Raw genomic sequence first — 12,405 nt, 5'->3', positions numbered from 1 at the left:
AACAGCATAACAAATCAAGAACTCTGGAAAAAAACCAAACAAGAGCCAATTGAAATTGCAATTAAAAGGAAAAGATGGAATTGGCTGGGACACACCCTGAGGAAGGACAACTCAGATATAACAAAGAAAGCTCTAAAATGGACAGTAGCAGGACGAAGAAAGCAAGGACGACCCGCAACGACCTGAAGAAGAACAATTGAAGCTGACTACAAAGGTATGAGAAAGAGCTGGGGAGAGGTAGCAGCTGTGGCCAGAGAAAGAGTCCAATGGAGAAGCTTCGTGGATGCCCTATGCTCCTTTACGGAGTAACAGGAAATAAGTAAGTAAGTAAGTAAAGTTTGGCCAATGGAACAAAGAACAGGGAAAATCTGACTTGAAGCAGAAATGGATTTCTGAAGAAGAGCAGCAGGCTAATCAAAACGAGATCGGATACCAAATTAGAGCATATGGGACGTGATGGGAGTCATGCATACAATCATTGATGACATAAAATCAAAACAACTAATATGGTACCGAGTAGGGCCATGTAAAGAGAATGCCACATGACATGTGGCCACATGACATTAGGATCCCTAACCATATTTCGACGTGGATACCACAAGGGAGAAGGAAAAGGGGGATCACGAGAAGAAGCTGGAGGGAGGGAATTGAAAAAGAACTGGAGGAAAGAGAAATCCCTCTAGGTCTGTGGTTAAACAGAGAAGAATATCGGTTACGAGATGAAGTCTCTATGTTCGTGCACTTTTATTTATTTAAATAACTTGTAACATTAGTGGAACAATAAATCCCTCGTCTGTTGATTATTGGTGATATCTGGTGCTGTAATTTGGTGGAAGTTTTCCAGTAGAAGAAAATACTTCAACTCATCTTATTTGTGTGAGATTAGAAAAAGATCCGCCCAATGAACGAAAATATTGTTTTCGCCCATTAAAAAAAATGTGAACGCCCAGTGGAACCTCGATAAGTCGGATTAATCGGGACCACGGCCTATCTGGGTTTTCGAAAATCCGGGTGAGCCGAAGAATAATATGGTAAAAATTAAGTATAGTTACAGAATGACTCCATTTAGTGCAGTCAATGAAGATTTTCAACTACGATTTCGTTGAACCTCCATCGATTTTCATGAAAATTGGTGAGTAGTTAAAGAATACCTCAAGGAACAAAGGTGATATGATACCAACTTGCGCTTTTACCCTGGGGGTGAATGCCACCCCTTTTATTGTGAAAATCCTCCTGTGTGAAAATTATTTTATTAAAAATAACACCATAAATCGATAGAGGGACAAATTCTAAGCAAAATTTGTTATATTAAGTTATTAACATAAATCAATACTTTCTTCAGTTATTAAAGATCACAGATTTTATTTTTTCGTAGAAAATGCATGTTTTAAAGCTGTTTTTCATGTATAACTCAAAAACTATTAGCTTTTACAAAAAAGTTATTCTTACCAAAATTGAAGAGAGTAAAAATTAAATTCACTATTCTCTCAAAGTACTAAACTTGTGTTAATTCAAAGTGAGTTATGAGTAATTGAATGTATATTTTTTTTCGATGAGTACTCAAATCTAAGTATTTAAGCTTAAATATCGGGAAAAACGATACATTTTATAAAATATACTTGCTAAAAACTTATCAAAGTACTTTAGAATACCTAACAAATGAGCTGCAGAAGAAGTTAATAGCATCAAAATTAAGCAAGTTATGATGAAACTAAGAGAACCCTTTCGAATTTTTTAGGAAAAAGTGAAAAATAAAACATACGCCATTTCAACAAAATTTAAAATTTATAGTAATCCTTAGAAAAATTTCTTTGTATTAGCATAAGCAATGATTTTAACAATTTTCACCGGTTTAGAATGCGTATTTTTGAAAAAAAGATTGAAAAAAATCAGAATTTTTAAAATTATCGTCATTTTCATTTTCTTTTGATAAAAACTATAAAAATACTTAATATACGTAAAAAATGGTGAATAACCAAATTTTAGTTGTTTCTATACCAAATATTATACCTTCTTTACCATTTCTGTAGGGTGAAAGATAACCGAGATAGAAAAGTTTAGAGTTAAATTTTGCTGCGAGAACCATGTAACCGTGGCCATTTAATCTTTGATTTTTAGAAAAGTAAAGGGGTTTAAGAGATTAATTTCACCGCGTTTTAATAGCCCTTGGAATTGGGTCTACCCCAAAATCCCGACAGCCAAAATCCCGACAGCCAATATCCCGACGGCCAAAATCCCGACACGCCAAAATCCCGACAGGCCAGAATCCCGACAATTTAAAAATGCTGCCAGATTTTCAAAACTATAATACATATTATTCATCTACTTGTTAAGTTACAGTATTATTTTAAACATAAAATTTATTTATATTATTTATATTTATATTTAGCTAATTATACTAATATCACCTACATAATTGGAAATAAATTAAAACTGATTAATTCGCGAAGAATTTTTGCATTATTGTTTTCACTAATTTTGAAGAAATGTGAAAACTTTGAATTATCAACGTCCGTTCGTCTGTCTGTCCTTCCGCAAACACAACTACTCCATCATTATACCAGGTAGAATAACATTTGAGGTGTCAAATAAAAGCTTATAATCCAAGGATGGTACTAAAGGTGAGAAATTTGACCTATGCTGTCTGTCTGTCTGTCCGTCCGACCGCGAATATAACTTCTCCGTCATTATACCAGGTAGAATGTGTCAAATGAAAGCTTAGATGGATAATATGTATTATAGTTTTAAAAATCTGACAGGATTTTTATTTGTCGGGATTCTGGCGTGTCGGGATTTTGGCGTATCGGGATTCTGGCCTGTCGGGATCCTGGCATGTCGGGATTTTGGCCGTCGGGATTTTGGCTCTCGGGATTTTGGCTGTCGGGATTTGGCGCGAATTAGGTGAACCGGATATCTTAAAAATTAACGGAGTTATTAAAAAAAAAATAATAGTATTTTTTGGAAAAATTTTTAAAAGATAAAGTTTGAAAAATTTTTGGAGCATAAATTTTTATGCTATTAACAAGTTCGGTATCTCATTTGATAGATATTTCTAAGTACTTTCGCAATTTCGTAAAACTCACTTTAGTCAACACTAAAAGGTCTTTGTAGTAAGAAGTTTATTCAATTTTTTATTAGCTTTAATTTTGGTACTTATAACTTTTTTGTAAAAACTTATAGTTTTTGAGTTATCTATGAAAAATCGGTTAAGAACATGCATTATTCTTACGAAAAATTAAAATTTTTGATCTTTAATAACTCAAAAAGTTTTGATTTATTTTAATAACTGTATATAGCAAATTTTGCTTAGAATTTGTTCCCCTATCTAATTATGGGGTTACTTTTAATAAAATAATTTTCGCCCCTAGAAGGGGTGGCATCCACCCCCAGGGTAAAAGCGCAAGTTAACACCTTGTCACCTTTGTTTCTTGAGATATCCTCTAACCACTCAGCAATTTTCATGCAAATCGATGGAGGTTTTTTTTTAAATCGGAGGTTATAGCTTATATCCACCTTCAGTTAACAAACCCCTAACTAGCATTCTAATTAAAAATTGGTCTTCACCTTTCTGTAATTCCTTTTATATTTGTATTATCAATACACCCAAGAAGTTTGACTTATTTGATATGCCAAATTTTAGAAAAATTGGAGTTTAAAGGAAAATTTGATTTTTTGCAATTTCGTATTTTTCACCATTTTCTTCAAAATATCTCCGAAAATACTTGAGATACGAAAAAAATGATACATTACTAAATTGTAGCTTTTTCACAACTAAAATTTTCTTGTGCATAGACTTTCATTACAGTGAATAGGTAGCGAGATATAGCTGTTTAAACCCCTATTTACGAGCAAACACCCCCTTATCGAGCCCTTTAAACCCACCCCAATTAAAAACTAAGGGAGACGGAATTTAATTTACACCGTCTTGTATCGCTTCAAAAATCCTACAAATAATTAAAAAAACATTATTGCCAAAAATAAAGGAGCTATGTTTATAAAACGATTTTTTTTTTCGAAAAATTCGAATAGTCCGCTTATAGAGCATTTTCAATGTCGTATAATATAATACCACAGAACTAGTTCGTATACTGGAAGATGACTAAAAAACTATTTGTATATTTGTACTTTATATTTTTATATTTTTATATTTGTATTTATATTTGTACATATTTGTAAATTCGTATATTTTTTAAATATATGTTTTTGTAATTCTTTAATTATACTTTTTTTTCTGCATAGATCCATTAAATGATCTACTTACAAAAATTGCAATGTTATTAATGGTGGCTTTTAAGGGTTGAAATATGATATTATATCCTTTAGCATAAAACAATCATTATTTAACCAATCCAAACCAAATTTTACCCATATTAAAGTGCACTGTTTGTATATAATTTTTGACAATAAGAGGTAGTTTATACCCTTAAATATAATCAAGGCCCCTAAGCAGTTAAGCATAATATAGAATATGAAGTACAGGGTGAGATTACCCTAACCTCAAATTTTATGTAAATCGATGCAAGCCGAAATTATTCTATTATGATAACTCAATTTTTTATATAAAAAGGGTGGTTGTAAGGTTTGAAATATTATATCTTAAAGCATAAAACAATCATTATGTAACTAATGTTGCATGATTGTTGGTCTCTGTGTGTACAGGGTGAGATGATCCTAATCCCAAATTTCTGTGTTAATCGATACAAGCCGAAATTATTCTTTTAGGATAAGTAATTTTTATATATAGCTCCAACAAGGGTGGTTTTAAGGGTTAAAATATTATGATAGTATATATTAAAGCATGTACTGGAAATCACAGCATTTTTAAAAGTAAATAAATTAGATGTTCTTCTCATCTCAGAATCACACTCAACCGAAAGAACAGTAGTAAAAATCCCTTTATACACAACGTACCTTACTCATCATCCTGATGGAACTGCTCACGCAGGAACAGCAATTATTATTAAATCTTCTATTAAACACTATTTCCTACAAAATTACGCCACACCTAAAATACAAGGAACCATACTACAAATAGAAACATTCACATGGCCACTTGCCATTGCAGCAATTTACTGTCCTCCTAGACACTCCATATCAATTGAAGAATACGAGACCTTTTTTCAAGAACTAGGACCCCGATTTATAGCAGCTGGAGACTGGAACGCCAAACACACCGTATGGGGATCGAGGCTTATAACACCAAAGGGTAGAAATTTATTGGCGTGCTCGCAGAGAAATAATTTAAACTTCCTTTCGACAGGTCAGCCAACGTATTGGCCGACCGATCAAAACAGGATTCCTGACCTGCTAGACTTTGCCGTTATCAAAGGTATCTCAAATATACATTACAAAATAGAACCCAGTCTTGATTTAAGTTCAGATCACACCGCAATAATCATAACACTAAGTACAACTGTAATTTGGAAGGAACCTGTGGCAAAACTCTGCAATAAAAGAACCAACTGGGAACAATTTCAAGCTATTATTAACACAAATATAAACTTAAAACATCGAATTAAAGAACCCCATGAAATAGAAAAAGCAGTGCAACATTTAACAGAAGTAATACAAGATGCTGCATGGAAGTCAACTCCAGATGATAAAAAAATTACCACCCATGATCATAACATTCCTTTACAAATTAAAGAAATTTTAAATGAAAAAAGAAGAGCTAGAGCCAAATGGCAGCGGTCAAGGAATCCCCGGGATAAAACACAATTAAATCGGTTAACACATCAACTGCGTACAGCTTTAATCCAGGCCCGTAATGAGACTTTTAAATATTACATCTCCAACCTAACACCTAATGACCATTCATTATGGCAAGCGACCAAAAAATTCAAGAGACCAATAACATCTATTCCACCAATTAGAAAATCGGATCTAAGCTGGGCAAAAACTGATGAAGAAAAATCAAACACATTAGCACAACACCTCGCCCAGGTATTTAGTCTACATACAGAAGTCAATGCTGAAGATGAAGAAGTATACACATTTCTCGACGCTCCTTGTCAATTATCACTACCACTGAAACCATGTACACCAACAGAGATCTGGAAGGCGATAAATAAAACAAACCCTCATAAGGCTCCAGGTTATGACTTAATTAATGGTGATGTACTAAAGCATTTGCCTAGAAAAGCGATAGTCCTGCTAACTATTGTATATAACAGCATGATAAGACTGTGTCACTTTCCTATTCAATGGAAATACGCACAAATAATTATGATTGCAAAACCGGGAAAACCGCCTACAGAACCCTCCTCCTATCGTCCTATAAGCCTTCTACCAATAATGTCAAAAATTTTCGAAAGACTTCTTTTAGTCCGAATTCTCGAAAGAATAAACATAAATAACATAATACCTGACCATCAATTTGGCTTTCGACAGAACTACTCAACAATACAGCAGTGCCATAGGATTGTAAATTATATAAAAGAAACTTTAGAGGGAAAGAAAATGTGTGCGGCAGTATTCCTTGATGTGGAAAAAGCATTTGATAAGGTGTGGCATAAAGGCCTGTTGTATAAAGTGAAAAAGAATATGCCTAATGAAATATACCTGATATTAAAATCATATCTGAACGAGCGATTTTTCCAAATCAAAGTAAATACCTCACTTTCCAAATATCATCCTATACAATCCGGAGTACCTCAAGGTAGTGTCCTCGGTCCCTTCCTTTATCTCCTTTACACTGCTGATATACCTGCTGATGATGACATTACTATGGCCACATTTGCCGACGATACAGGAATCCTTACATCAGACGATAACCCAGATAGAGCTTCTAACAAACTGCAAAACTATTTAAGTTCACTTCAAACATGGTTAACAAAATGGAAGATTAAAGTAAACGGTGAAAAGTCTTCACAAATTACGTTCACAACAAGAAGGATCGACTGTCCACAGGTTCATATTAACAACATTCCTATCCCCTTAAAATCAGATGTCAAGTACCTGGGACTCCATTTGGACCGAAAGCTGACATGGAAGAACCATATCAAAACCAAGAAAGCTCAACTAAATTTAAAAGTCAGACAAATGTATTGGCTGCTAGGTAAAAGATCCCAGTTATCATTAGAAAACAAAGTATTATTATACAAAATTATACTAAAGCCGATATGGAGTTATGGTATAGAGTTATGGAGCTGCAGCAAACCGAGCAACACTAAAATACTGCAAACTTTTCAATCAAAGACGCTGCGCATGATAGCGAATGCACCATGGTACGTCTCCAATATAACTATCCATAATGACCTTGGGATACCATTCATCGAAGATGTTATTAGACTACAGGCAACCAAAGCCCAAGAAAGAAATTTCGCCCATGAAAGTCAAACTATTCAACAACTCTATCAGCCGCCACTTGTGGGAAGAAGACTGAAAAGGACATGGCCAGAGGACCTAACTGATTAGGTGTATTGGAGAACCATCGATGGATGGTGCCCAAAGCATGCCAGGATTCAAGACTTTGCTACTATTTGCTAAATACTCTGTGTTGTAATTGGAGTAGATTGTAAATTTGCACTTAATAAAATGAAAAAAAAAAAAAATCTTAAAGCATAAAACAATCATTATGTAACTAATAAGAACCAAATGTTGACAATAATAAATGTTAAAATGTTATTTCATAATCTTGAATGGGTTGCATGTGAGAGTTCATTTTAAATGAAGTAAAAGTCAGACTTACTCTCAATCTTTATTATAACTTCCGACGACCGGTTTCGCTCTTTAAAATTCGCTAATTTTAAAGAGCGAAACCAGTCGTCGGAAGTTATAATAAAGATTGAGAGTAAGTCTGACTTTTACTTCATTTATTTCATAATCGTTTACAATTAGGGGTAGTTTTCACCGTTAAAAAAACCAAAAGCGTACAACAGCTTAATATAGAAAATTAACTAGTTAAAACTACACCGTTAAAAAAATCCCAAATTTTTGTACAGATCGATGCTGGACGAAAAAATTGTGAGGTTTTGCCATTTTTTCAGTTTCATTTCCTCGACTAAAAAGTCTAGATGGAATCTTAAGTTTCGGTTTCGACCTCATGTCTCGTTAAAAAGTTATAACTGAAAGTTTGGCAAAAATGATTAAAAATTAATAAAATCGTATATCAATAAACCCAAAGTTACACGAATAATATGAATATCTTTAGGACTTAAAAAGTCCAATTACTCTTATTCAAAAATTATTTTCAAGTGTAATGCAACATTTATGACAATATAATTATTAACTTTGCATTGTATTTTATTTCTATTTCTAGTTTCTGCTCCTTGTTGTCCATGTAACCAACAGTATAAGTATCGACTTTCGGTTCTACTATCGGTCATCATCATCAATGGTGCTACAGCCCTATGAAAGAGCCTAGAGCGTAATAAGTCTATTACGCCAGTCAGTCCTCTCCATTTCCAACCGTTGCAAATTTGCTGTGCCTATGTTTCTCCCATCCTCATCCACACCATCCTTCAATCTGAGTTTTGGCCTACCCCTATTTCTACTTCCAACAGGTTGTGACATAAGGGCCCTTCTAGGAATGTTGTTCTGCTGTGATCTTGCTAGATGTCCTGCCCATCTTAGTCTTCCTGTTCTTATAAGAGATACTATATCATTACCACCAATTATATCGCACCCTCAGTGCAAGACTGCAGTAAGTCAAAATAAGTAAGTTTCGAGATATAGACGATTTGTTTATATTGGTAATAATATCGGTGAAATAGGGCACAAGTTTTAGGAAAAATTAATATTTGATTATGATTTTGCATGCTTTTCGGCCTAATATTACATTAACCAAACATAGAAATTTAAATAAAATAATATTAATGCAAAAAAAATTAGGAAATTCAAACTTACAACACTTTTGCACGGAAAAAATTGTCAATCACTACATATTTAGTATTAGAATTTCAAAGTTACAACAGTTTTGCACGAAGAAAATTGTAAAAGGTGTAGAGACATTTACTTTTACAGTAAAACCTGTGTTACAGGCCACCTGCCAACATCGGCCACCTGTACTAACGGCCATTTTAAAAATTCCCCAAACCAATTATGCTTATCTAGACTACAAAAACTGGCAATATCGGTCACCTTTCTATATCGGCCAATAGTTCTTTCGTTTTTAGTGGCTGTTGCTGACAGGTTTTACCGTAGTTGTTGTCCTCTTCTCGTACATCATCTTGTGCCAAAATATTTTTATAAAATCTATGGTGTTTTGGTCGTAAATAATTAGTCTTAATTTATGTGGTTTTAATCCAATTTAACAAATAAATGGTCAAACGACATCGCACACATCTTATGGAAAATAAATATAATATCACACAAAGGACATAAAATTTACATGAATAGATTGGTCTCAAAAATCTTAGTTTATTGTCTCAGCCGTTAATGGATTACGTAGACGCGCTGTATGTATATTAAAATTAAACACCACAGATATAGATATTAAAATAACAAATATCTTACTTTTTTCATTGCATGTTATCGAATCCGTTGCAATGTTCCGTGCAAAACTGTTGTAACTCTGTTACATTAGAGTTACAACAGTTTTGCACGGAACTTATGTTCAAAAACGCAAAATAGTTAAACTGTTGTTGTTGTAATATTTAGCCCATTAAGCATTTGAAAGTTACTAAAGTTTTACAGGGGATAGATATGCATGTTTACAATCGAATTCCATGATTACTTCATTTTCATAAAATTTTGAGTTACTGCAGTCTTGCACTGAGGGTGCGATATGTTTATATCTGTGGTATACCTCGTAGTTGTACAACTTGGAGATGGTGTATACTTCCGGCCATGTTACGTAAAAATCTAGGACTTAAAAGTCCGATTACTTATTCAAAAATTATTTTCAAGAGTAATGCAACTTTGATGATAATATAATCACCTTTGCATTGTATTTTATTTCTATTTTTAGTTTCGGCTCCTGCTCCTTGTTGCTCATGTAACCAACAGTTATCAGATCCTCTGCCATACTGCAGTTACATACCCATACCAGTCGATGATCCTGTATATACAGAAGTGGGGGCTGATTGTATGGGAGTTGTAAAAGGAATATCAAATCTAGACCTCGGTTGTACTTACTCATATGGATCTGGGCCAGGTTATGTAAGTAGTGGATAACGATATATTGAATATAAAAAAAATTAATACAGGTATATATTATACTGCCGTGCTAAGCCCAAAGGCGGTAACTGATTTTTTATCGAAAATGAGATTGTTGTATTTCTAGGGTAGAACAGGGTATTTAGACTATATTTACAAAGTTCTTGGAGTTGCAGAAGTGTTATAATGGGTATCTAGAATATATTTACAAAGTTTTTGGAGTTGTAGAAGCATTATAATATAATGAAACCTACCTAGAAATACAAAAATCTCATTTTCGATAAAAAATCAGTTACCGCCTTTGGGCTTAGCACGGCAGTATATTTTCAATCATCGCATGTCAGTTAAAATTTTAAGATATTGTTATAATACTGTCTTTTCTATGATCTTTGGGCACTAATGTTTAATTTTAGTTGTCTTTATTTATTTTTAATACCTTACAAATAATTACAAATTCAAAAATACTGCGCCCGATACATATCAAAGTACACCGACGTATTCAAATTCACAACTGACCTACTAATTCCAAAAACCCCTATTTATACATTATTACAATGTTCCAGAATATGAAAGAATTACGGAAGAATTAATTTTATTCTATAATTACAATCGAAGGGTTATTTACATAAATATCAAATAAGCATTTTCTAGAATAAAAAGAAAATATCGAGGTGTCTACCTGTTAAAAAGGTCGCCCTTTTAAAGGCATTCACAAACAAATTCAGTAAACAAAAAAGGGTGTGTTAAAATGTAATACATAGACTACTAGCTGAGGACAGTCGGATGACATAATCATGTCACAATTTTCTAAGTATTCGATGTTTACTTAAATTGATTTTAATATGAAAAGGACGCACAAATCTAATTTAAAGTAAGAAGATGGTAAACAGGATTTGAAATGCATCTCTCTCCATCTTTTGTTTTCTCTATATCTCTCTCCCTATCTCTCTCTCCCTCTCTCTCTCTCTCTCTCTCTCTCTCTCTCTCTCTCTCTCTCTCTCTCTCTCTCTCTCTCTCTCTCTCTTTTTCTTGTAGTTTCTCAATAACTGAGAATATCATATAATATTCCCCCAATATTTTTGCAAATTTTTCTCCATTAGTGTCTATGTTTAGCTTATCTACGGGTTTCATAGATTGAGCTGAATTCTGAATTTTGTCGGAACATCTGATTGCTGACCTTCCTCTTGGTCTTTTTTTTTCGAAACGCTTCCAGAATCATTTAATTTTTTTCAATTGTTATCGTCAACGATAGAACTACATGGCGAAATAACTATGAATCCTCAGCAGATATATTGTTCAATAAGTTTTCCATTGCATGCGCAGCATTCTTTTCCAGCATCAAGAGTCCAAGTCTCTGCCCGTTGTAGAAATGTTGAGGATGTAATTGCGTCCACTTCAATATGCCTAAAGAATCAAACTTCAAAATAAATTATCACATTATGTTTATTTTAGTTCTACAGTTCTATTACTAGCAAAAACACAAATGAACTGGTATGAGCATTTGATGAGCATGTAACCCAAAATAATGAGATACGACAAAAGTTTAGATTAAATATTCATATTTAATAAAGTATACTAAAATTTGACTATCAAAAAATTATTCTTTATGCAATCGAAGTGACGAAATTATGGTTTATTTTTTAACCAAGAGGATTAAACTGAATAGACAGATTCACACCCCAAAAAGTCACTAGAAAAGTCACCAAATATATCTTCCTTCTTGGTTGATCATGTCGGCCCTCAACGGTAATCCATAAATATTATACCGGGTGTCCATTTATATTTTCCCCCATTTTAATTGCCTATAACTTCTAAACGGCTTAAGATAGAAATATGCGGTTTTCGCTGAAATGTTTTATTTTAGTAAAAGTTTTGTCTGAATGGATTAAATTTTTTATGTCGCTTTCAAATACGAAAAAAAAATGGCGGATTTTTGAAAAAAACTTTATTGACTTTTTTTTAATGGAATACCCAGTATATTTTTTTGTAAATTGAAAGAAAGGTCATTCACCTACCCAGCAATATAAAGTTTTTTAAAATCGGTTGTCAAATGACTGAGTAATTAATTTTTAAAATTAGAGGTGCAACTCTCTAACTAAGCAAATTAATATTATGTTATGTGATTTCCCCATTGCATCTCTCATTTTAAAAATTAATTGCTCAGTCACTTGACGAACCGATTTTGAAAATTTTTATATCGCTAGATAGGTAAATGATCGTTTTTTCAATTTTTTAGGTAAATGAACATTTTTCATATCGCTTTTAATAAAAAATGGCGAATTTAAAAAAAAAAAACGTTGTTGACTT

The 12,405-nt window shown here is 33.2% G+C and overlaps 1 protein-coding gene across 1 annotated transcript in view; it reads left to right on the top strand.

The window, feature by feature from the left end:
- The window catches only part of LOC126884593 (peroxidase-like), a 70,406-nt gene that overhangs the window by 17,138 nt on the left and 40,863 nt on the right, over positions 1 to 12,405 (top strand). Inside the window, exon 3 of the mRNA XM_050650590.1 lies at positions 9,911 to 10,101. Within this exon, the coding sequence (XP_050506547.1) occupies positions 9,911 to 10,101 (191 nt within the window). The remainder of the gene's footprint in view (positions 1 to 9,910; positions 10,102 to 12,405) is intronic.

Source organism: Diabrotica virgifera, chromosome 1 (genome assembly GCF_917563875.1).
Source record: "Diabrotica virgifera virgifera chromosome 1, PGI_DIABVI_V3a".
Classification (NCBI taxonomy): domain Eukaryota; kingdom Metazoa; phylum Arthropoda; class Insecta; order Coleoptera; family Chrysomelidae; genus Diabrotica; species Diabrotica virgifera.
Note: the sequence above shows the minus strand (reverse complement) of the source record. Positions and strands in the feature narration are given on the sequence as shown.